Source organism: Mizuhopecten yessoensis, unplaced genomic scaffold (assembly GCF_002113885.1).
Source record: "Mizuhopecten yessoensis strain PY_sf001 unplaced genomic scaffold, ASM211388v2 scaffold4083, whole genome shotgun sequence".
In the NCBI taxonomy this organism is placed as follows: domain Eukaryota; kingdom Metazoa; phylum Mollusca; class Bivalvia; order Pectinida; family Pectinidae; genus Mizuhopecten; species Mizuhopecten yessoensis.
The window spans coordinates 199112-225857 of record NW_018405367.1 but is presented as its reverse complement, the minus strand read 5'-3'; the positions used below and the strand labels follow the sequence as shown (position 1 = coordinate 225857).

Below are 26746 nucleotides of genomic sequence, written 5' to 3'. Positions count from 1 at the left end.
CACTGTCCGTCAGTATATATATTCAGATTTATGACCCTTTGTTCCATAAAAAATGGGTCTATTGTTGAAATTATAAGAGAGTAAAACAAGAAAGAAATTTTAATGGTTTAAGGTTAGTAAACTAAAGATGGTATTCACACTCATTTTCCCCCCCGTTTCATTTTCAGCCATGAAGTTGATGACAGCTCTGGTAGATGTGGCACTTAACTTAAGTATCAACTTAGATAACACCCAGCGACAGTACGAGGCTGAGCGACAGAAGCAACAGACCAAACGCGCCAACGACAGGTTGGACATGCTGTTACAGAGACGACAGGAGGTCTGTGTTTTAATTAGACTTGATAAGGTGGGGAGGGGGGATGTCACAGAAGTCTGTGTTTTAAATAGACATAAGGTGGAGAGGGGGATAATACTTGGGGCGATAGATGGTCTGTGTTTTAAATAGACAAGATAAGGTTGGGAGGGGGTGTTACAGAAGTAAGGTCTGTGATTTAACTGTGCAAACATGTAAGTGCCCTGTAGGTGGGATGTCAGCAAAGGTGATGGCCTGTGTCTATTTCTACTAGACAGACTTGGTATGGGCAGGTGATGTTCATTTCGGTATTTATTTCATAGATACTTGATAGTTTGTGTTCAGGTTTAGTGCAGTAAATCCTGTATTTTCATTTTTGATCTCGACCCCATATTGAACTTTATGCAATTATTACAAAAATGCTTTCATGCAATGGAAATAGATAATTTGCTAGTCAAGTGTGGAAGAAGAATAAAATCATGAGTGATTGATATTAAAGATATTGGTACTCTGATAACTTGTAAGTGGATTGCAAATTTGAATTACCATCGTGAAATATATCTTAATACTTATACTAACATTTGATGTAAATTGCAATGTTTTGTTTATTCAATAGTTGGAAGAAAATCAGGCAGAAATCAGAAACATGTTGACATATATATTCAAGGGAGTTTTTGTGCATAGATACAGGTTAGTAATCAGATACAGGTAACTTATCAGATACAGGTAAGTGATCAGATACAGGTAACTTATTAGATACAGGTAAATGATCAGATACAGGTAACTTATTGGATACAGGTAAATGGTCAAATACAATAAGATAGTTAGATACAGATAAGCATTCCATTAAAGCAATCAGATCCAGGTAGTATTTAAAAAGATGTCATTTCCATAGGGTACTGTAAGAATGAAAGATTTTCGTAAAGTTAACATTGACTAAATCTATTAGAAAATATTGAAAAGCATTTTGGACACACTACAGTTACATTTGGACACACTATGAACAACATATTGACACACTCTGTAGCATGTAGATATTAGAAATGATGTTAAAACAGTTTTTTGTCACACTGAAGACGGAAACCATAAAGAATTAAAACTTGCTGTAATGAAAACTCTTGAGACTTATTTTATATATCTGATCAAATACAAGGTGAAAACTCACTTAGACATTAAATATTCTACGTTTATCAAAATAAGTGTGATATTTGACTGAACGAGTGTTTTATGCATTTGTGTATTTATCTTGTAGAGATGCTCAGCCAGAGATCCGGTCGATATGTATAGCAGAAATAGGGGTGTGGATGAAGAGATACCCCAACATGTTTTTAGACGATGGTTACCTGAAATACGTTGGCTGGACATTGTATGACAAGGTAAGTACTACCATAATCTTACTTCAGTAGTACAGTTCTTGTTATGTTTTTCTGAAATTAAGTTTCATAAAGTAATGACAAAATAGAGAGAAAAACAAAACAAAGCCATAACCTGTATATGAAAATTGTTATTACATCTCTTACATTTCTGAAACAAACAAAGTGGCGAAGATAAAAAACACATAAATACATGAAATTTCAAATATAAAGACAAATATGTTTTTGAAATATTGAGTCTTGGGAGGGGGAACGGATTTTCAGATAACTACAAGAGTGCTGTTTGTAATAGTAAAGTATGACAATACAATAACTTGTGTGCTTCTTCAGGTGGGTGAGGTCCGTCTTCACTGTCTGCGTGCCCTCCAGCCACTTTATAACACAGAGGATTTGGCTCACAAATTGGAGCTCTTCACCAACAGGTTCAAGGTATGGTAGTATTTTCTAGTCATTGGTTTTCTTTTCTTTATATTTTGAGTTCATATTTAACCCCATTTGCAATACTTTGCATATTTTTATTTCAAATTTGACGACAAATAGCTATGTAGAAAACCTTTAATTTGCTATGAAGCTGATTGAGTTACAAAATGTTTTTAATTGTTCAAACCCTTGTGTTTGTTTGACAAAAAAATGGATTGCAGACTACATATAATTTTTCAATTCCAGAAAGGTGAAAATTATGCTAGAAAAAGCATGAGCAATTTACTATTGCTATTTCAACTTGCAATATACCAAATGTTTCCTCTCTGATATCGCCAACCTCTTGTTACATCACATGTGTTGTTTATGTAATGAGAAAGAAAGTATATGTATATAACATCATTGAGTATCTGTGATGAAAACCCAGCAATGTATATATATATACGATACTTTGTGTTATAGGACCGGATTGTGGAGATGACACTAGACAAGGAGTACGAGGTGGCTGTACAGGGAATCAAACTGGTCATCAGCATCCTTAAGTGAGTTATAACAACTGATGATACAGGAAGTAACAGTACAATCAAATCTGCTGGAGAGACAATCCATATTAATTGATTCTCACTCTTGTGAGACAGCCATTTTGTCATCTCTATAGATCAATTATTACTGAATATAAGCTCTCTATTAACCCTTTCACCCTAGGTAACTTCAGTAGACTCTACCATACATTCTTCTGGATGAGTCTGTGATGGTCTATAGTGGTGAAAGGGTTAAGAACCATTTCTGTAGACCATTTTTGAGCCTTCTTTTTGATGTGTACCTTATCAGGTCCATTGACTGTACCAGATAGTACCTAAGAGAGCGTTCCTGTTTTAGATTAAATGTTTTATTATCAACATTTTAACAGATAGCATATAAATAGGATATTGTTCTATTTGTATGAACTCGGGAGCTATTGAATTTTTAGTTCTAAAAAAAAAAGAAAAAATAGCTGATACCAAAATTATAGTACCATAAGCAATCAAATGAGTTTAACACTAGCTTGTTTTGATCTTTGAATTTTTGGTTCAAACTTTAATTTTAACAAAATAAAAGATAATATCTGTGAACGGTGTTGCTAAGAAGAAATATATATATATATTGCACCTATATTTATTGATGTACCTTGTAGATTTAATGACACGATCCTGGGGGACAAGGACTGTGAAAATGTGTACGAATTGGTTTACTCCTCACAGCGCCAGGTGGCGCAGGCTGCGGGCGAATTCTTAAATGCCAAACTTTTCCGCAAAGACGAGGAGCTGACAAGAACTCTTAAAATACATAAAGGAAAGAAGCAGAGTCTAAATGCACCACTCATCAGAGATCTGGTGCAGTTTTTCATTGAGAGTGAGGTAATGGATGGCAAGCTCATTTGGGTGCAAGGTCTAGACAATTGTGCTGGATAAGCAGAGTCTAAGCATCTTTAGTCTGACTTCTGAACGGGGTTTTAAATAGCTCTTTAGATATTGATTATCCTTTGTTGAAAGTATCAATTGTCCTCATAAAAATTTAGTCTTGGCATGTTTTGAATGTCAAATTGGTACCTTTGGGAAGATACCACTGTTTTAAAATAAAATATAGATATAGTTGAGAACAGAAAGTTCACAGAATATAGCTTTCAGAGCTTACTTCTTGTTTGGGAGACTCTTCAGACTGTTTCTTCAAAGCAGTGTTAACTGTGATGTCATCAGTGGGAACAGTTTTATAGGAGTAGGTGGATAAGATGTATAAGACATAATTAAGAAATTTGATGTTGTGTCTGAACTTTGCAGTCAGTATTGAAGAAAATAAATAAAAGTTAAGCAATTTCCTTGGATAATAATATACAACTTTTAATATCTGTGAAAAAAATCTTGAAAAAAAACTTTATCTTATTTATATCCACTTTACTCTGGGATGATAATAAGATGGTAATTCTAAATTGAAAATCTATCCAACCAGACTTCATATCAAGGTCTTAAAATAATTGTGTAAATATTGTCTATTTTGGGACTGCCCTTGATGGAAATATCAATTGTCCCCGTCAAATTAACTGGTATATGTATCCTAAAAATAAGCTTGTATGTTTTTGCCTGACAGTTACATGAACATGGAGCGTACCTGGTCGACAGTCTATGGGATATCAACGACATGATGAGAGACTGGGAATGTATGACAGACCTGCTACTGGAGGAACCCCCTAAGGGCGAGGAACGTATGTATCAATCCATCCCGCTGTTTCCTTAGTTCCTGGTAATCCCAGGTTTCGGGGTTAGACACTAAACTATTTTTGCTTGGTAGTCCACAGGGCTAGTTGAATAGATTATCTGCTGGTCCTACATCAATGGATCTAGTCTAAAATTTCCTTAACCCATTCACCCCTGTAGACACATTTGAACTCTTCCAATTCAAAGGTTGGAATAGTTCATAATGAAATTTCAGGAGTGAATAAGTAATAAGGAAACATCTCTACCAGGAAACATTAAAAGTAATTGACTGCCCTTACTGACCTGTCAGTATTCTAGTTGATTGTAGAGAACTAATAAATTAACTACTATCATACAAATATGGTGCAGTTTAATTCATTTGTATTTTAAGCAGTTTTTCAAAACAAATATTCTTATTTTATAATCTTTCTAATGATATTGCAATAACATATTTTTTCACAAGTCCAAATTGAAGGACCTGTTCAGTTTGTTGATTCTCTAGTCCTTGCTGAAGTCTACTATTCTCAGAATAGAGGACTAGCTAGTGTTAGCGTCTAACAATGAATTCCAGATTTTATTGGCACGACTTCATTTAATGGTATTACAGTACATCAGAAATAGGAAATGTTCCACTTACCATTATCTACTTTCAAGGTCACGTGGGTCAAATATCTGTAAAATAAAGTCTACTTGTGAAGAACTGAAGTCTCTAAATTTATGACATTTGGCTAAAAGCTTGCTTGCATAAATTGATTCAAGGTTTATGAAAAGAAATCACCTCAAGTTTGAGTCAAGGTCACATGGGTCAACTTTATTAAAATTCTCAAACTACTTACTGTTTAATCATCAAATCACATGTATCAATATGTATATGATACATCAACTGAACCTTTCATGGTGATAAATGCTAAAATCATCCCAAATTATCAGCCAAGACAGTGTATATGACATAATTAAGGAGTTTGACGTGCTTCTGAACTTTACAGTCAGTAGTATAGAAAATAAAGAAAAGTTCTGACAGCAATTTTCTTGGATAAATTCTTGAAATATTTATTGATCTAATTAATATTTATTAATGATTCCATGAAATTGTTTTCTAGCCCTGGACGACAGACAGGAAACAAGTCTAATTGAAATTATGGTATGCTGCGTAAAACAAGCAGCCACCGGAGAATCGCCCGTCGGAAGAGGTCCGAACAGAAAGGTAGGCTTATAAAGCACATAGATTTTAATATGTAAATTGTACTCTAAGTTTCTCTAGACAGATTCCTTCAGATTTTAACAAGATAAACAATATACTGGAAAAAAATTGACAGGTTTCAATATAGTCCAACCTGCTCAGCAGACCACGTATGTTAACCTGTTCACCCCTAGAGTCACATATGAACCTCACCGAATCTGAGGCTGGGCAAGTCCAGTTTTAATACGTAGGGGTGAATGAGTTAAAAGACCACTTAATGGATTTCCTAATACAGGTTTAACTGTATCAACGATACTTAGAGAATTTCACCAAGAGTACTAGTGTGTAATTCCATTAACTGGGTGCCTGGTTCTAGAAAAAAATTAATGTCTGAGCAGTGAAAATTTTCAGTAATTACTATGAACATGTAGGCAAGGATGATCGATCTGAAGTATTAATCTAAATAAGAAATTGTATACCACTGTTCAGTCTACAGATTTGAATCTGACAGAATTTAGTCAAGTTCTTTTATTCTTCATCAACAAATAACATCCTACACAATTGAAGATATTAAGGAATAGTCAACTTCTTGTTAATGTTAAAGATTTGATATTTTTTAATGTGTGTCTTTTAATATATTATTTATATTTGACAGTTAACAGCCAAGGAGAGTAAACAAGTTATGGAGGACAAAACACGTCTGACTGAACACTTCATTGCAACACTACCACAGCTTCTCCTGAAGGTTAGCCTCCTCCTCATCAAAAAAAGGATTCTCTTTATAGATAAATCTGGTCAAAAGAGTCTGACAAAACACTCAGTTCTGTCAATCTAGCTAGCTAGTGTATCAGCTGTGATCCAGGATATCAGTTCTGTCAATCTAGCTAGCTAGTGTATCAGCTGTGATCCAGGATATCAGTTCTGTCAATCTAGCTAGCTAGTGTATCAGCTGTGATCCAGGATATCAGTTCTGTCAATCTAGCTAGCTAGTGTATCGGCTGTGATCCAGGATATCAGTTCTGTCAATCTAGCTAGCTAGTGTATCGGCTGTGATCCAGGATATCAGTTCTGTCAATCTAGCTAGCTAGTGTATCGGCTGTGATCCAGGATATCAGTTCTGTCAATCTAGCTAGCTAGTGTATCGGCTGTGATCCAGGATATCAGTTCTGTCAATCTAGCTAGCTAGTGTATCGGCTGTGATCCAGGATATCAGTTCTGTCAATCTAGCTAGCTAGTGTATCGGCTGTGATCCAGGATATCAGTTCTGTCAATCTAGCTAGCTAGTGTATCGGCTGTGATCCAGGATATCAGTTCTGTCAATCTAGCTAGCTAGTGTATCGGCTGTGATCCAGGATATCAGTTCTGTCAATCTAGCTAGCTAGTGTATCGGCTGTGATCCAGGATATCAGTTCTGTCAATCTAGCTAGCTAGTGTATCGGCTGTGATCCAGGATATCAGTTCTGTCAATCTAGCTAGCTAGTGTATCGGCTGTGATCCAGGATATCAGTTCTGTCAATCTAGCTAGCTAGTGTATCGGCTGTGATCCAGGATATCAGTTCTGTCAATCTAGCTAGCTAGTGTATCGGCTGTGATCCAGGATATCAGTTCTGTCAATCTAGCTAGCTAGTGTATCGGCTGTGATCCAGGATATCAGTTCTGTCAATCTAGCTAGCTAGTGTATCGGCTGTGATCCAGGATATCAGTTCTGTCAATCTAGCTAGCTAGTGTATCGGCTGTGATCCAGGATATCAGTTCTGTCAATCTAGCTAGCTAGTGTATCGGCTGTGATCCAGGATATCAGTTCTGTCAATCTAGCTAGCTAGTGTATCGGCTGTGATCCAGGATATCAGTTCTGTCAATCTAGCTAGCTAGTGTATCGGCTGTGATCCAGGATATCAGTTCTGTCAATCTAGCTAGCTAGTGTATCGGCTGTGATCCAGGATATCAGTTCTGTCAATCTAGCTAGCTAGTGTATCGGCTGTGATCCAGGATATCAGTTCTGTCAATCTAGCTAGCTAGTGTATCGGCTGTGATCCAGGATATCAGTTCTGTCAATCTAGCTAGCTAGTGTATCGGCTGTGATCCAGGATATCAGTTCTGTCAATCTAGCTAGCTAGTGTATCGGCTGTGATCCAGGATATCAGTTCTGTCAATCTAGCTAGCTAGTGTATCGGCTGTGATCCAGGATATCAGTTCTGTCAATCTAGCTAGCTAGTGTATCGGCTGTGATCCAGGATATCAGTTCTGTCAATCTAGCTAGCTAGTGTATCGGCTGTGATCCAGGATATCAGTTCTGTCAATCTAGCTAGCTAGTGTATCGGCTGTGATCCAGGATATCAGTTCTGTCAATCTTGCTAGCTAGTGTATCGGCTGTGATCCAGGATATCAGTTCTGTCAATCTAGCTAGCTAGTGTATCAGCTGTGATCCAGGATATTGCTTTGGCTGCATACATTTATTTTGTTTTAAAGAGTTAAATCTTGACATCGCTTTTCACTTTTCAGTAAGTTACAGTTCATGTTGACAATTTCAATATTTTGTTAAAATTGAAGATAATGAGATAATAAAAGTATTCACATGTTTATATATATGAGTACAGGGACTTAACTCATTCACCCCTCAAATTTTATAATGAACTATTCCAACTTTTGAATCGGAAGAATTCAAATGTGTCTTCAGGGGTGGATGAGTTTAGTAAATTTTTCATGTGTTGGGAAATGTTTAAACTAACCCCAAACATAACTTTCAAAGTGTATCATTTAAGTGTCACAGTTTTAATTAAATTAGTCGTTTTAGTAAAGGTAGAATGTTATCGTTTGCAGTATCTGATGGATCCAGAAAAAGTGGCCAATCTGTTAACGATCCCACAGTACTTCAACCTGGAGATCTACACAGCCAGTCGACAAGAGAAGGTAATTGAGGCTACAATTGCACAGTACTTCTGTTTTATGAAGTTCATGACAGGTGGTGTTGATATAATGGAAAGTTCATCATTTAGAAATCAGAGACATTTCTGTAGATTTGTTTGAATGTAATCATTATACATAGATTGTTTTTATAAGCTTCAGTGTATGGAATGGGTATAAGTTTGTTATTTATTTAATCATATTTGTAAAATCTTAACTGCAAAAATGTGACAGTAAACAGGAAGAGTAATTAATACTTTTATTTTTCTAAATTTGCAAATCATGATATCATCACATTGTTCTGTATTGGTAAGATTTGCTTGGGTATAGATAATGTTTCAGATTATTTTGAAAGCAAATTTCTTTTCCTTCTCGTTCTATTAGTCTAAGATGTGTTTTACACTATTGTAGAATCTGGAGCTGACATTACGTTACCTACACGAGGTTGTGGAAAAACACACAGACACAGAGGTGAGTGAGATGATTGGTCAAGCCCCTACATCAGAGGTGCAGACTTTTTGGGCTATAGTTTCTGTGCATTAGGTCAGATTTTGTTAATACATGTTTCAACTTATTTAAGGAACCTAAAGCAGAAGTTTAAAAAAGAACAAAGTTGGGTGATATTGCACAGGTGTCTTAGTGCCCTTAGGTTTGTTATAAATGATTTACTTAACCCTTTGCCACATGCAAACCAATACACTTGAACACTCTGTACTGATAGTGCCAAGATACATTGTTGCAATGCAACACTGCTGCACTGACTGAAATGTGTATACGCCATCTCAATGGCAGTTTTTGAGAAATTAAGTTTTGTTTTGATTTGTTTTTCTAACCTTAATTTTGAAGGTGAAATAGTTGTTTTAAGCATTTTCAGTAAGTTAAAATAATGTTCAGAATTTCTTACAATTTTTTTTTTAATTCAGTGCTATTTTCCTAATAAAAACATCAACACATAACCATGAAATCAGCTGTATGTATATCAGGATAGACACATTTTAAAATGTTTCATTTTGCTTTAATTATGATTCAATGAAATGACTCAACAATGATATTATCACTTCCAAATAAAACAACAAACNGATGTCTGACTCAATGTCATCAGGGCTGAAGCCATTAAACTATTAATCATCCTCCTCCTCCTCAAAAATGTCCCGTAACATAGTTGTGACAGTCGCCATCACGGCTCGCTGTTGTGACACTTTTCTACACTCATGACTCGCAGTTTCTAGGTTAATTTATTCAAAACTATTCGTAGGAATGACGTGTACAAATCTGATTGGTCGATGCATTGATATCTTCTAAAAATAGTATAGGTGATTTCCAGAATTTTCCATGTCTAAGTTTACCGAAACGGCATGGCGTCGAGAGGCGCTTACATTGAGATAACGTAGCGGCGTCAAGAAGCGCTTACATTGAGATAATGTAGAGGCGTCGGGAAGCGCTTACATGTGGCAAGGGGTAAAGGCGTCCAGAGGCGCTTGCATGTGGCAAAGGGTTAACTGTATGTCCACCAAGAAAGGTACTTTCACATATAATATTCAAAATGTGTACAAAATGTAATGAAATGTAAATGAGATATAGATACTTTTCAGCTATATTTAAATTCATAAGGCCAAACAAAAATGTTCTTGTGTTTCTGCTATTATCCTCAGAAAAAATAGGTAAGGTAGGTAGGTAATATTATTTATTTTTTTGAAAATAATTTTACTATGCTTATATAGAGCGGGAGTTCTGAGCTAACAGTGAATATCACTAAATGCCAATAAAGACTTTAGAGTAGGCACAAAAATCTAGGGTAGGTAGGGTTAGCTGAACCTCAAAATTATCTTTATTTAGCCTAATGTTGTTCTGCATATTTAGGTACTGGAGGCCAGTTCCAAGTGTTACGAATGCCTGTGCAATGAGGACTACGCTATCGCAGGAAAGTGTGATGTGGCCAGAAAAACCCTCATTGACTCCCTGGTGGCCAAGTTCAAAGAAGCCATGCAAGACTTCTTTGCTGAGGTAATGACACATTGACTACTTGCTTTAAAACCGTAAGAATGGTACTGAAACTGATAATGAAATAAGATTCCCAGAGGTATCTGTGCCAAAGTGGGAGTCAGAACCGCACCTACCAATATACCAGGTTTAACTCATTCTCCCCTGAAATTTCATAATGGACTGTTCCAACTTTTGAATTCAAATTTGTCTTCAGGGGTGAATGAGTTAAAATGCTGTGAAGATTTGTAGAGTTCAGAGTTGACGAGGGCTAATTGTAAGCAATATCTACCCAAATATGACGTTGGATGACTGGAAGTCACATGGCATCACTAGCATAGCTATAGATGTGGGTTTAGTGTCCTTAGAGAAGAACCCTATTAGAAATGGCTGCAACTGGGACAAACCACTATCTGTTAGGGGGGTTAAGTTGAAAGTGTTCCTGACAATGCAATTTGGAGCATTTACTCTAGGGCAATTCCAGATATGATAGTAAATGAGTCCCGAGAGGCTGTTCTTCTTAGCCCAGGCCTCTAAACTTTTACCTGAAATAGGCCTTACTGGTATATGTAGCTGTATTGTTTTCATAGTTAAATTATTCTTAAGAATTCAACATAACAGACCTAGCAGTCCAGGGACCGCAAATCCAACATGAATTTGTATCATTGTGCATTTAAAACAAAAACGAAAAACTCTGGATCTTGCTGATCTAGTTTAACCAGAGCTGTTAATGAAGTATTGCAAAATATTACAATATGTTTGAAGAATAAAAAAGGTGTCTTTGTTTGCTTTGTAGGGTGAGGAGCCGGACGAGGATGAAATGTTTGCACTGGTAGCTTGTCTAAAACGAATCTATGCCTTTTATAGGTAAAACTGTCTTTAGTTTTCATTGATAATAAAATCTGTTAGCCTTAAGTTTTCCGCACAATATGAAATCAACAGGCTAATGCTGATAACGATTGGCACATTTAAATTGAAATACATCTAATGCAAGTCTGTATTTTACTACTGTTGCTTAAAAGTCATCCACGATAAAGCCAAACCTGTATGTGCAATTCCTATGACATAAGTTTTTTCAAAATCTGGTAAATGGAAAAAAGATTACCTTCATACATTCTGCACAGGAACACCATGGCATTCAAGATATGTGAAAGCTATAGACAACTTTTCTGTTTTATACCAGCTGATTTACTTTGACCTTTTTCAGTTGTCACAATTTAACGAGTTGGAATCTCTGGGACGATCTGTTTCACATCATCAAAGCTGGAAATGACAACCAGTTAGCCATTCCCGAGGAGGTCAGTACAGTTAAGCCGGATTAATTCAGTAAAATAAAGATGGGTTGATTATGGAGACTGTTATGATATAGAAATGTTTAATTTAAAGGAACTTCATAGTCAGAAAATCTGATACCAGTATGTCCTGCTTAAATTCAGGAAAACTAAAAATATAGGAAATTGAATAAAGATATAATCTATTTAAGAATATTGGTAAGGCACACATCTTTCTTGTAACTGTTGCCTGCACTTTGATAACAGTTTGGGATTTGTTCTCAAAGAGTGGTGGTGGTGGTGGTGTTTGTTAGGACCAGTGATTGTCAAATCATTTATATGATTTTGTTTTGCCCCACCAGATAATCAGTAAAGCGATTTCCTCGTGCAGTATGGCCATCCTGTGGTATCTCCAGGCTCTCGATACCAGTAACCCAGACAAAGTAAGTCATATCATCTCATTCACAACTAGTGTAGTTTTGTATTGTACTATTCTTCACTTTGAGATTGGTCATTTTACATTTTTCTCGTCTACTTGTCTGTGTCTATTAATAGGAGTTTAAATTGAGAAATTAATTCTGTACAAGATACAAGAAACCTTATTTAAAGTCGCTTACATGTAAACAAAAAATGTGAGCTCTTGAGGGCTATTATTGCGACAAACATGTAAAATAACAATAACATGTTGTATCACAAGTAAAGGGAGATAATTACATATCTCAACATCAGCTGTAAAATTTAAAAAAAAAGGTTTAAAAATTTCAAAAGAATGACATTTATTGTTCCCTTATTGTCCCTGTTTAGAAAACTGATACTAGACAATATATGTTTAGGGTGTATAAGAGCAGTCCTTATTTTTATTGCAAAATTGAAATTTGAATCTCTTTTTCATTTGCAATTATCATTTGTTTGGAAGTCAGTTTATTTAACTCATTCAACCCTGAAAATTCATAATGAGCTATTTTAACTTTTGAATTGGAAGGTTTTAACATGTCTTCACAGGTGAATGAGTTAAAGCTTCAATAAATCTGAAATGTCTTATGTTTGAATGTTTTGCTGATTACTGTGTTACAGAACCGTATGAGGATGCTGAGGAAGAGACTGGAGGAACTGATGAGGCATTGTCATGAGCTTATGTTTCACCAGCAGGACAAAGTTACAGAGGAGGTGAGATCACTAGCTAAGTCAGATGATAGGAGGAGGTGGTTGGGGGGATTCCAATCACTTAGGATGTGAGCTTGCTTCCTAGGCTCTGATAATGTGTTTTTTGGAGGAGAGGGTATCTAAGAAGGTACAGGTTTACACTGAAAACCTGAAACAAATTCAAAGTTCAAATTCCATGAAATCATTAGATAATTTGTAGATGTTTTGGTTCTGGGGCGTTGTTGTAGTGAAGAGTGGACATCAGTGTTCTAGTGATGGTCAAGGACCAAGTCTCATACTTGTTATTTTTGGTATGTGGCTGTGCTCCAATGGACACTGACTAAACAACTTTCAGCTTTCATCTGGGGTAATCAGATGTATACGTAGTGTAAAACTGAACAAGAATCAGATTTAAGTTACCTCAGAATAAGTGTCATGTCTTTTTGTACCTCCAAAGGTCCAAGGTTACGAGCAAGGGATCAAAATTACTTCAAAATAAGTGTCGTGTCTTTTGTACCTTCAAGATCAATGCAACTTGCATGAGGTCAAAGATCGGAGGGGAGCTTAGTTTTATGACCTCTTTCAAACTTTTGAAATGATATTAAATATTCAGAATTAAGCAGAGATAATTGATAGAAATGTTGTTGCAGAGCTACATCACGATCTGTGACCTGCTGATCGTGTTCAGTAAACACTTGGGGGACAATGGTGTGATGAAGCCACTTGTGTTTGAACCAGACAAGACACTACAGACACAACTCAGCAACTTCCTCACAGAGAAAGTCTTCGTCGAGGATGAGGACGGTACGTTCAGTGTTTGCATTCATTTTGTAAAATATGAACTATTCTTCAGCTTTATGGACAAAATTAACAACTGATGATAAATTGCTGAACAGATTTTCCAATGATAAAATCTTGTCTTTTCTGATAGAATTTCTATTTATTTCATGGAAAATTTTATTTGAAGAAAGTGTTAAATTGATAGAAAACCTGTATAATTTCTGATTGACCAACTGTTTACACATAAACAGTGAAAATTGAAGAGAAAAAAAACATGTTTTATAACCTGTTTCCTGGTTCATCAGTAATATGTATTGTATTTCTTTCACAATCTTTGAAAATATACTACAGGAATAAATAAACGCTAAACGAAAGATTACTCAAGCCCCTCGTCTTTTTTGAAAATAAATATGGAGTCCCTGAGAGTTCAGAAGAACAAATTCAGTCATAGTGTGATATGTATTACAGATGATGTGGATGAGAATGTGAAGATTGAGGAGCTGCACAAGCGACGTAACTTCCTGGCCTGTTTCTGTAAGCTGGTTGTGTACAACATTGTCAGTATCCGAGTCGCCGCGGACATGTTCAAGCACTACATGAAGGTAAATTTATCTGAATCAAGAACACACTGCGTTGGCATCTCTGATGAGCCTGTTGTAAGATTAAAGTGACTGCTTAAGATGTCATGCTCTGGTGTTATGGCAGTGACATTCCATTAATCATTCCATTAATCATTCCATTAATCAGCTGTTTCTCAAAATGTAAAATTACAAGACTATGTCACGTCTTTTTCATGAGTAATGAATGGAAACAATTTAAATTTCTGGAATGGAGTGATGTCAACAATCAAGATATTGCAGTAATATTGCAATACCATACCAGTATTTTAGTTGTAAGAACATTATGCATTAAGATGGGAAAACATTTAATCAGTCGTCATTTCTTAAGCAGTAATATCTGAAAACCTTTGTCATTAGTTTTGGGATGAATCTTAGACGTTTTGGTATCTGGTCATTTTGGTACCAAAAAATAAGAGGTTTCTGTACTTTCTTATAAAGATGCTTAAGAATCTTCAAGTTTAAAATAAGCAACACACATGACACAGAAACAGAACGAAGTACAAAGTTGAAACTTTTATCCAAGTGCAGAAAATCTTATAAAATATCAAAACAACTTTTCGGAAGTAACAAAACTTAAACAAGTATCAAAACATGTAGTGTCTGGACGCTTTTAGTTCAAAAATTGAACAAGGAAGTCATCAATTCTCTACAATTAATTTTCAGTCTTTTCAATTTTGAGACCAACCTTTGCTTCCAAATGACATAAATCATGTGTACTACATCTGTGTTGTACTTCAGTTCTACAATGATTATGGAGACATCATCAAGGCAACACTAGCTAAGGCCAGAGAAATCAACAAGGTGACAACAGCTAAGACCCTCGCTCTTAGTCTCACACAGGTAAGTCATCTTAAAATCTTAATCTTAAAATCTCACACAGGTGAGTCATCTTAAACTCTCATACAGAAAGTTATCTTCAAATCTCACACAGGTGAGTCATTGTAAAATCTCACACTGGTGATCCCATGAGTGATTATAAAATCTCAAACAGTTGAGTCATTTTAAAACTAGCCAACAGGCCTTGTGGAACCACTTATGTATGTTTAAGAAATACAGACTCATTTGGTTGTCTGGTAAATATTTTGGAAAGGAGTATTAACCTGCAAGCAGACTTTGTTTAATCATGCTTGCCTATTCTATAATTTCAAATAAATATTGTTAATTTCCACTCACCTCTATATAAAATCTACCTCTGAGAATCTATTGTGTTTACAAGTGTGAGTCGTAACCAATGATATTCTACTCTACCTCAAGTTTATCAGCTGTATACATTTTTTGCAGTTATTCCGTGAGCTGCACTCGGAACAAGGCATGATCGACAGATCTTCGGAAGCCTTCCAGTCACTGAAGGTAAGACCGATTAACAGCTAAATAAAGGGAAACCTAGAACATGATAAAATGTTCATGCTTGGAATCAAATTGATAACAAAAAAGTCAAAAAAGGAAGAATAAAAAGAAAAAGAAAGGATGAAAAAAAAATCACAAAAATCAGCTAGTAATTAAAGATACTACATATCTTCCAGATTCCAGGAAAAAGTGTGTCTTATTGATTCAATTGCAATGATTAGGGCTCCACATTAGAAATGTCATTCACACTTTGATAGTTGAATTAATCTCAAAATCTGAAAGTCTGAATTGTCTGAAATTTCATTTGGTGATACCCTGTTATATGTAAATGCATCCTCGATATCCAGGGGTTACGATCACTTTCGCTCTCTACACACCTGGAATATGTCATAGCAAAATTGAAGGATCAGTGTGTGCCACCTTGTTGATGAGACAAGAAGACTAGTTCATCAAAAGAATCTCGTGGTCACGTAACGTTAAAAATTGACAGGCTTTGAAGTCGGGTGTCTTTCCTTTGTAATCTTCAAAGAACAGGTATCAGCCTAGCGATTGGTCGATTTTACCTGAGACCAATCAAACAGCTGTCTTTGTGCCTTCAATTTTGCTATGACATATTCCAGGGGTGTAGAGAGCGAATGTAAGCGTAACCCTTGGATATCGAGGATGATGTAAATGCACATAATGTATTTAACATGTTCCTAAGGTCAGGATCAAAGGTCACTGACACTAAAGACACAATAGGGGATATACTGTCAAAAAAGCATTGATGTACTTTCTTTTCTGCCAATGTTATTTATGTTGGTAAACAGTACTTGAAATTCTACATGCAAAATGGCATGAAATTGTTAAGATATTGTTAATAAATTGTTTTATTTTCTCAATAGGAGTTGGCCAGAAGATTTGCACTGTCGTTTGGTCTTGACCAGATCAAGAACAGAGAGGCTGTAGCTGCCATGCACAAGTAGGTTTTGTACCAAACTTAGTCTAGCACATTAGTTTCAATAGAACAGCTTCATCAAAAAGCAAATTGTTCAGATCAAGTTCGATGGTATTTTAAATACTGCACGAATGCAAGTTTTCCATTGAAAGAGGTAACCGTACATTAGTAGGTTTTGTACCATCCTTTGTATGATGTATTACTGTAGTATAGTGGAAAATAATTGTTACAACAAATAATAGTACACTTTGATTACTAGAACAAAAAAAAATGCAATAGGAGAATATGGATTTTACAGCTTGGCTGGGCAAAAATATTCCCGGTATACAGTAAATTGCAAGGAAAAGATTTTTTTTATCTGAGAGCAAATTACTGAGATTGTGTCAAATGTGAATTTTAAATACTGCACAAATGCAGGTTTTTCTGTGAAAGAAAAAATAACAAATATTTATTTTATGCACACAACGATGCTGATATTGGTATTTCGGTATTGGTAGGGAAGGTGATGTCGAGTGGGATGCTATTAGAATAACTAAGATGGACTATATATTGGCTTGTATAAAAATGAAAATTTGTATCAACCTTAAAGGTCCCTGTACCACTGCTAAAAACTGTAACCAAGTGTTGGAACCTTTTTTTTTTTTTTTTTTTTGGCGTGACTATAGCTTTGACAAATCATTTCTAGACTTTTATGAGATATGATAAATATGAAAGAAACAAACAAAATATAATCAACAATAACGTTCTTAAAGGAAATAAAACAGCAGGGATAGACCAGGATTTGAACCCTGGACTTCCGATTGTTATACTATCGCTGTAACCAATCGAGTTACCTTGTCAACAGATTTGTCCTGGCCCAACTGTGTTATTACAGTTATATATCCAAAACAGAAGTTAAAGGGAGGTTACTTATTATAGGAAAAATACAACAGTGCAATATCACTATCTTTTGACTTTATTGTTTGTTCATGCAATATATAGATATTTCATATAATCTGTGATATTTTGTATTTTAAGGGAGGGTATCCTGTACGGTCTCGCAATGGAAGAAGGACACGAAGGACCCCCTACCAACATTGCTTTCCTGGAGGTGTTGTGTGAGTTCACCAACAAACTCATGAAACAAGACAAGAAAGTGGTGTAAGTAGATATCTGGACAGGATGACATGAAAATGATTCTCACGCTCTACTGAAATAAATTTTACTGTAAATGATTCTCTCGCTCTACGGAAATAAATTTTACTGTAAATGATTTTCACTTTCTACGGAAATAATAGAACTTTAAACAATTCTCAACCTTTATAGAAATAAATTATACTGTAGATCGCCCGATCGGACGTAAAAAGGTAAGGGGTAACCTGCCCTGGCGTGGGTTATTCTCTGGATACTCTGGTTTCCTACCATATTAAAACCCCTGGCACACTGATGACCAGGCCAACAAGAATAGTTAATTTAAATTGAAATAAGTTGTTGTAATTGATGAAAAATAAATAAAGTTTAAAGTTTGATATTACTGTTTGTATTTTGTGTGAAAATAATAGTTCAATAACAAAGATTTCATTATAAGTGCTTAATGATATATTTACCTGTTTGACAGGCTGAATTACCTAGACAAGCACCTACCGGCCACAGGGATTCCCCAGTCCAACCGCAATGATGAGTGGCAATCTCTGATCACGTATCGTAACAGTCTGGTACAGGGAGAGCACGAAATCCACCCCATCACGCTGAAACAGGCCTCACAGAGGCGGTATGGCAAACGCAAAGCAGATGGTGAGTAAAACGACAATTATCAGTAGATTGAATATGGCCAGTAGATCAAAATTCGTTTTCCAAGATACTTTATTTAAAAGTCTCATACATGTAAATGAAGAACATGAGCTCTTGAGAGCTATTATTGCGACAAGCAATATTGTTGTAAAATAACAATAACATGTTGTATCACAAGTAAAGGGAGATAATTACATTATTATCAAAGAATAATCACCTATACATTATTATCAAAGGGGTTTAAATATTAATAAAAAAAAACAATAATAATTATCACAGAAAAAGAAAGTAACATATCCCAGATTTTTAAGTGTTCCCTACTAAAAACAAATTTTGTTACTTAAATGGAAAAAAATGACTGTACAACAAGAAATTTTCACTTCAGTTCAATTTTTTGCCTTTTTCGCTCTCTTGAGGATGACATTATCATTACAGCAAATTTAAGTAACCAACAAAATATTCACAGTGGTTACATGTGAGGGACAAAATTTACACTAGTTGAAGATTGAATTCATGGTTGAAGGGCGAAAACTTGACTGGGGCAAAAGTTTCCCAGTATACAGTAGTTAAAATGGATGTACATTGGTAATTTAACTTGAAGTCTATAAATTGTTTCACATGTATTTTATATACAATATCACTTTAGTACACATGACCTGTGTCTTAAAGAATATTCCTGTCACGTTAAATAGCATAGGAAACACATATGAGATTGTACAAGTAATACGATAACTTTATCATTGACAGTCTCCGACCATGACTCCAGCACTGGAGACTGGGGAGAACCCCCCACTCCTGCACCCAGTATGGCGCCTCAACTAACCTCTACTGCCATCAAACGTCGCCGTGCTGACGAGGAGAGTATCGGGGCACCCTCGGAACCAGGATCGGAACAGGACTTTCAGGATTCGTAAGTAGACTGCACGCTGTGTTCACTTCATTGTTGTCAATTCGGGTTTTATTCTCTGTTGTGTAGTTCATTTGTTCCCATTGTGAAATATACCAATCTGCAACTTGATTTGTAAAGGCCCTTGTGGATTATGATAAGACAATATCTTTTTAATTTTCAAAATATCTCGAAGAAATCCTGTCAAAATCTGAACGGCTACACTGCAGAATAATAACGATTTCATGTTGATACTATTTATAAAGACAATTTAGTCTCAGGTTGCAGATTGTACAGTATGGCATCTCTTTGGTTTCTGATTCTTTTGAGTTATTTTCTAATTGTCAGAAAACGATTTTTGTTTCGCCGCCACGAAGTACTGGAAGCGAGACTAAGGTGTTGTTGCTTTTCCGTCAACAGCGACAACATTAAGTTTTTGCGTTTAAGTTAATTTGAGTGAAAGTTTAAGTGCTAGACCAACCAAACTTGTACTATAGATGTATCTTAGGTAGTACATCTCAACCCATGCATCATATGCTGGATGTGGCCTACCTTTCATGGCCCATTGACTTTGTCAGCATCTTCATCAACATTTGTGCTTAAGTTAGTTTTATTTGAAACTGTAAGTGCTAGACCAACCAAACTTGACATGTGCATTGATGGTCAAAGCGGGGCACAGGCAAGACAATCAATACAAATTAATGGCCTGTTTTATTCAGAACACAATTAGCTTCAAAATCAACTTCTTTTCAGTTTTGTCTTTTGATTTTACATAATATATGTTGCTTTAGTTAATTGCAGCTTGGACTTAATTTTGAGATGACTAAGTGAACATGCTTTCTAGTGAAGATCTTATTGTGTGGTAGTCCGTCTCAAGTAATCTGATTGTTTAGCAGATTAATCAGATAGGTGTTTGGTAGTCTGTCTGAAGTTAGCTGTCTCAAATGATCTGAAATACTGAAATACTGTCTGAAATTAGAGTTTTTCATATTTCTTTTAAATCGTAGCAATCGTATAAAATTCACACATAACTGTTATGTCCATATCATTAATGAAGAGATCCCATTTCTATTGATTGTTTTACCCCAAATTGATTGTATTACCACAAGGTGGTTCTATACTCAATTGTGTCTTGTCGAGATGAATGTAAGTAGGGGTGAGAAAAAAAGAAACTATTTCTTGGACAAGTTTGCAAAATATCAACATGAAATATATACATCAAAGCATCAAATGGTTTAAATTAATTTAACTATGATACTGAGACTATAAGAGAAGTATCATCACTTCGCGTCGAAAATTGGATGTCGAAAAAACATCATTTCTTATCCTTCAGTGAGGAAAAAATGTTATGGTCAGAAGTAAAAATATATAAAGGGTGCAACAGGAAACACACCTGTTGCTTTATTTGGCATTAGAATGTTCCTGTAAAAACAATACGCTTCACAAGGTATTTCAGTGACATACAGACAGCCAGTTTATTACACTTTTATTGATTATTTTGCATGCATTTCTCTTTCATTTTGTTGATTTCCGTTTTTTATTGAGTTTTGTTTCTTTGTTTCTGTGTTCTTTCTAGATTATGGTGACCTTGAGCGTGTTTATGGTGACCTTGAGCTTGTTTAGTTCATGCCCAGTCCCTTGCTATGTGTGTGGGATTGTTTCCCGTCCAAGATTTCTGCCACCGAAGCCCCGAAACTCCAAAAACCCGCACCTATCAAACAGCAGCGGCTTTGTTAAAACGTGCATCCTGTGATTCAGACTTGCCAGCATTTTAATCTGTATTGCACAGCGTGTAGCCATCATCATATTCTAAATCATTAACAGTTACATTGTGTGTATGAATATGTTGGGCTGGATTTGTGTTGCTGTGTTAATGGCAGTGAATGTAACAGACAATTGAATGAGGTTATATTTTAGAAAATTATAAACATTTTCAAAGACTTTTACAGTGCCCTAATTAGAGCCCATTTAACAGATTTCAAAATTAAGGGAATAATATTTTAGATATGAATTCTCGTATATTAGGGTCAATTCAAGAATATGTACTGTGTTTTTGGAAAGTTCTGTCCAAAGGATGTGGTACATGTCCTTTTTACTTTTATACTGCTGTGTTTAACGTCAAGTTTTATAATCGCTTAGACGGCTATGGACTCGTAGCTTGTTTCTGTAACATTTTATTTTCAAATTTTAAATTTCAATATTCCTTGAAAAAAAGTTTTACATGTGATTTTTTTTATTCTTTTGTTTTTGTATTGATCTTGTTTCTAAATATTTGGTGTTGTACGTGTTGTGTGTGTAAAATTATTAACTTTGTTCATAAATATGAAATAACTTCTAAATTCTTTCAATGTTTCCAAAATAATATTTTAGAAATATGTTTCAGACATTGGTCACTTCCAAATACGGTTGTCAATTTCTTGGTAACTTATTACAAAAAATTGTCAGTCTATAGTTCATTTATCTACAACTTCCAACAAAATTTACTTGATGTTTTGGGTTATGCTGTCTACATAGCTGTTAAAAAATGTAGACATTTTGATGACATGTTGAGTGGCGGTAAGGGATGCTTGACACAAGTCTAGCTTAATTCCCAGATATTTAACTCATTCACCCCTGAAGACACATTTGAACTCTTCCAATTCAAAGGTTGGAATAGTTCATTATGAAATTTCAGGAGTGAATGAGTTGACTAAGTTGTAGGCAGTTTTTGGCACTTACTTCCTTAACCGAGTGGTTTTCTGACCATGGAAGAGGAAAAAAATTAATACCAGTAATTCAGCAAGATATTTGATATTGCTGTTGGATGATGTTTTTTTTCAGAAATCATTGAAATGTATTGGATACTGTTTTATAAAAGCATGTAGATGCATTGTCACAAGGTGTATTTGTTTCCATTTTTTTTTTTTACTAAAGTTTGATTTTTCATAGAGGATAACTCCTTATATTAAATTATTATTCACATCTCATTAAGATTTGCAATATGCATAATATGCAAATTAATACAAACATTGTCATATTTCATCTTTCATTGAGACTGTATATATATACTATCCACATCTTACTTCATAAGCTTAAAAACATAATGTGAACGAAAATATAGCTTAGTTTATTACTGTAAATAAAATGTACATAGAGGTAGCTAGTATTGGCAGTTTAAAATTGACAATATTAAGTGCAATTCATGAAATATATAAAGCAACACTTTGATAAAATACATATATGAGAACTAGGAACTATTTCCTTTCATTGAAAAGTGAATTTAAGGTAAATAAACACATCAGAACAAATGTTTGCATTTTGTTTGTTTTGTTTTAAGTACAATATGTATATATAAGGAGTTAATATAATAATAATAATAATCATTGGAGGTTCTTATATACTGCTTTATCACAACCTAGTTCATAGGTCGTCTCAAAGCAGTTCACAAATTATTATCCGTGGTTATAGGGCCTTTGCAACCAGCCAACACCTTTCTCAACTCAGTTGCCATTTCTGCGCTCACAGCTAGCATTCAACAACTCTGGCACTGCCCAACCACATACTCATTTACAGCTGAGTAGACTGGAACAAGCAGAGTAAGGTATCTTGCTCAAAGATACAACACAGTGCCGTGCTGTGACTCGAACCCGCAACCCTTCTGTCACGAGCCTGGCGTCCTACCAATAGACTACTGTGCCTCCCATTGTAAAATAGTGGTATAAACTTTATTGTGAAAGTAGCAGTGACCTCATTATCAAGGTGTAACAGTTTCATCAAGTTGGCAAGGGCAACAATGTTGTACAATTTGACCTGGGGCCGCAGTGGCTGAGTGTTTAAGGCGCCTGACCGTCTATGATCACTAGCCCTCCACCACTGGGTCGCTGGTTCAAGGCCTACACGGGGCAGTCGCCAGGTACTGACCCCAGGTGTTTGCTTTTACTACCAGTACTCCAGCTTTCCTCCACTACCAAAACCTTGCATGTCCTTAAATGACTAGCCGTCATTAGACCATAAAAAAACCCAATGAGACATCTTTAATGAGGGTCCATTTTATACCGAACCGAAGTGTCCAGTCCAATGAGGGTCCCCTTTATACCCAACCGAGGTGTCCAGTCCAATGAGGGTCCCCTTTATACCCAACGGAAGTGTCCACACTAATGAGGGTCCCCTTTATACCCAACGGAAGTGTCCACACTAATGATAAAGATATCAAGTGTCCAGACTAATGAAGTTCTACTGAACTCCAAAGTCGAAGTGGCCAGACTGATGAAGTTTTACTGTGAAGATGTCAAAAGTGTCCAGACTAATGAAGTTTTACTGTGATGATGTCAAAAGTGTCCAGACTAATGAAGTTCTACTGACCTCCAAAGTCGAAGCGGCCCGACTGATGAAGTTTTACTGCGAAGATGTCAAAAGTGTCCAGACTAATGAAGTCTTACTGTGAAGATATCAAAATTGTCCAGACTAATGAAGTTTTACTGTGATGATGTCAAAAGTGTCCAGACTAATGAAGTCTTACTGTGAAGATATCAAAATTGTCCAGACTGATGAAGGTTTACTGTAAAGATATCAAAAGTGTCCAGACTAATGAAGTTTTACTGTAAAGATGTCAAAAGTGTCCAGAATAAGGAGGTTCTACTGAACTCCACAGTTGAAGTGTCCAGACTGAAAAGGTTCTACTGAACCCCACATTTGAAGTGTCCAGACTGAAAAGGCTCTACTGAACCCCACAGTTGAAGTGTCCAGACTGGTGGTTCTACTGTACAAGTATGTGTGTCCTGGAAAATGAAGTTTTATTAAATACAAAACATCATTTTAAAGTTGAATTATTTTTTGGTTCTCTGTAAACTTGATTGATGACCACTGGAACCACTGAGGTTGTTACATGTAGAGGATTAATTAAAGTTACCCAACAGTCAAAAAGTTTTTCTAAAATTTTGAACTTTTGGTTAACAGTAATAACGTATAATAAATAAATAAACGTTTTTAGTTATGATTATTATAACTTTTTGAAATAAATTCCAATAATAAGTCTAATTAGGTTGGATTTTCTCTAACTCACTTATCATGGGAAGAAATCAAAGCATGATATGAATGCACTATCAGTGTTTGGAAGGACAGTGTATGCTAATTATCTTTATAGGTCTTCCTACCTAAATACTTTTCATGGACAGGTGTAGTTTCCAGGTGTATGTTCAGTGTATGCTAATTATCATTAGTCAGCCAATCTGAATACCTTTTAATGGACAGGTGTAGTTTCCAGGTGTGTGTTCATTGATGATGAAGTGTGTATTTGTGTAGTGATACATAGGTTACTGCTGAAGACAGTGTCACAAGGTATTATAAAATATATATATATAACAGGTAATAGAAAGTAAATTCTCCTAGGTTATCATCGTTCTTAATTAGCTATGCATACATGTATATTTTGCAGCTGTACAGATTTTAAAATAATACGGACTTTATTTATTTAACAACAATTATGAAACAAATTCTTGTAACTTATATTAATCACTCTTGATGGCCCGGATTTTAGTCTTAATGAGGGAGGATTGACCGAAGTACCTGAAGAGAGAGAAAACATGGTCGGTCAGATGACCCCATACCTTTTCCTGTATGATCGGAGAATCGGTCCTTGGCCGCCTTGGTGAAAGGCGAGTGTGTTATCCATTGTGCCACCCGACCACCTCAAGCTGTACAGAGTTAAATAGGAGAAATACTTTAAATTATTCATCTTCCTGTGATAGCGCTTTTTGTTACCAATAAGATGGGTATTATTGTTAAATAGATATATTTTTTTATCAGTGTTGACCTCTGCATGAAATATCAATGCCGAACAAGTAACGAGCTAATGTATCGTACATCTATGACTTATGGGTATCCCTCGAAAATATACATATAGTTTACAACTGTCAAACAACATTCATTATTCTACATGAACGTTCATATGTTTACTGTTGTTGTTTCATGTTACACGGTTTATTTGTCTCACACAAATTTGAGCAATAGACTGTTAGACTCTCACTGTATGTCAAACAGAAAATTTGTATGAATGAGAAATAAAGCATTAAATGATTTAAATACATTTACCATCTTATGGCATTGCCACTTTATAACCGTACCAAAGTCAGTTGGCATTCATGTAGGCTATGAATGCCATGGACTGATTGCTGACGTCATCATCGCCAACATCATATCTGTTACGTTGGATACCACTGACCCTCCCTGGGCGATGGTTGTTCTATTCATTGAACAAGCATACATGATACATACATACACTATTTGAAATAAATGCTGAATAAAATTCAGTGTAATTGATATAAGTATTGAACTGTTTTCAGCTGGCATTCATAGGCAATATGAATTCCAACTGGACAAAGGTAAATTCAACATGAACTGCTAGGACACTTCATGGAATTTGCCTTTGTACATTTGGAATTCATATTGCCTATGAATGCCAACTGAAAGAAGTTTAAAGCTCAAATGATAGAGAAAGAGACCTTAGGTATTTAATTATACTTATAACCTCTGACCTTACAGCGGTAACGTTGGTATGAGTCAAATGTCCCAAGTGTCCTGGATGAATGCCCAGAAACAGCAACAAGATTTACAGCGACAGATGGAACCAAATTACAGCAGGATGAGACCGCCTTCTAACCTGTGAGTCTACCAACTATTCCAATACTCCAACTTTTATACCAATATTTTGTTTACCTTTTGGTTCTGTAAACCAGGAAATTGTTTCGCCCTTCACCAGTAAAATCCGGTTTTGCCTAATTCGTAATTCGCCGTTCGCATTTAATTACTGTGTATATTATGTTGTTTACAAATGTTTGTTGTAATGATAATTCGCACTGGTCTCATAACGGAGAGCCAAAAAAGGGGAAAATTTAACTGCTGCGAAAATTGCTGGTATACAGTATTTTGTCAAAACTAAATACAGATCATTTCATTTATGAATAATGGTAAAGATGTATACATTTCTATGGCATTTCAGAAACAGACTTCTCTGTGGAAGTTAAAAATCATAACATATCAAGCTTTGAAATCTTTCATTCTAGTTGACATTTGAGGTGTGCATGACTAAATACTGAAGTGTTGGAATTCATGACATAAGTATACATCTATGTAAAGACGTTTTCCCTCCACCATTGACAACATGTTCATTCACCCCTGAAATTCCATAATGGACTATTCTAACCTCAGAATTGGAAGAGTTCAAATGTGTCTCAGGGGTGAAATAGTTAAGGTACAACTAATATTGTATGACACACCTTGTTGCAGGCCCCCTGGTACTCCTCAGATTGACACCGACCAGAGCAGTGAGGAGGCCAGTATCCACGATTTTGAGAGTCCCCAAATGATGGCCTCCACTCCTGCACATCCCTCCCATCAGTACCCTGGGGCTGCACACCATCGCCAGTACCAGGCCCAGGTCCATCCCTCCCCACAGGGTTACTATGATGATGGATCACAGCATATCGAAGACCCTTCAGTAAGTAAAAAGGTCCCCTTCATTACAGAAATACTATGACAACAGATACCAGCATATAGAAGAGCCTTCAGTAAATAAATATAGGGCGTAAGTCACCTTTCATCCAAGGATCACTATAATTATGGATCTCTGCATAAA

The 26746-nt window shown here is 35.7% G+C and overlaps 1 protein-coding gene across 3 annotated transcripts in view; it reads left to right on the top strand.

The window, feature by feature from the left end:
* The window catches only part of LOC110448485 (cohesin subunit SA-1-like), a 39942-nt gene that overhangs the window by 9225 nt on the left and 3971 nt on the right, over positions 1-26746 (top strand). For 2 of the 3 annotated variants that reach the window (XM_021494748.1, XM_021494749.1), the window contains exons 7-32: positions 168-319; positions 909-982; positions 1545-1668; positions 1996-2094; positions 2548-2627; positions 3260-3482; positions 4210-4324; positions 5417-5520; positions 6152-6241; positions 8317-8406; positions 8812-8871; positions 10261-10404; positions 11177-11247; positions 11588-11678; positions 12014-12094; positions 12726-12818; positions 13445-13598; positions 14043-14176; positions 14933-15034; positions 15476-15544; positions 16426-16502; positions 17496-17618; positions 18076-18251; positions 18996-19158; positions 25654-25773; positions 26398-26608. In XM_021494748.1, coding sequence (XP_021350423.1) covers positions 168-319; positions 909-982; positions 1545-1668; positions 1996-2094; positions 2548-2627; positions 3260-3482; positions 4210-4324; positions 5417-5520; positions 6152-6241; positions 8317-8406; positions 8812-8871; positions 10261-10404; positions 11177-11247; positions 11588-11678; positions 12014-12094; positions 12726-12818; positions 13445-13598; positions 14043-14176; positions 14933-15034; positions 15476-15544; positions 16426-16502; positions 17496-17618; positions 18076-18251; positions 18996-19158; positions 25654-25773; positions 26398-26608 — 3020 coding nt within the window. Of the gene's footprint in view, positions 1-167; positions 320-908; positions 983-1544; positions 1669-1995; positions 2095-2547; positions 2628-3259; positions 3483-4209; positions 4325-5416; positions 5521-6151; positions 6242-8316; positions 8407-8811; positions 8872-10260; positions 10405-11176; positions 11248-11587; positions 11679-12013; positions 12095-12725; positions 12819-13444; positions 13599-14042; positions 14177-14932; positions 15035-15475; positions 15545-16425; positions 16503-17495; positions 17619-18075; positions 18252-18995; positions 19159-20710; positions 21896-25653; positions 25774-26397; positions 26609-26746 lie in introns of those variants that run through there. The other variant, XM_021494750.1, reaches the window with a different exon arrangement.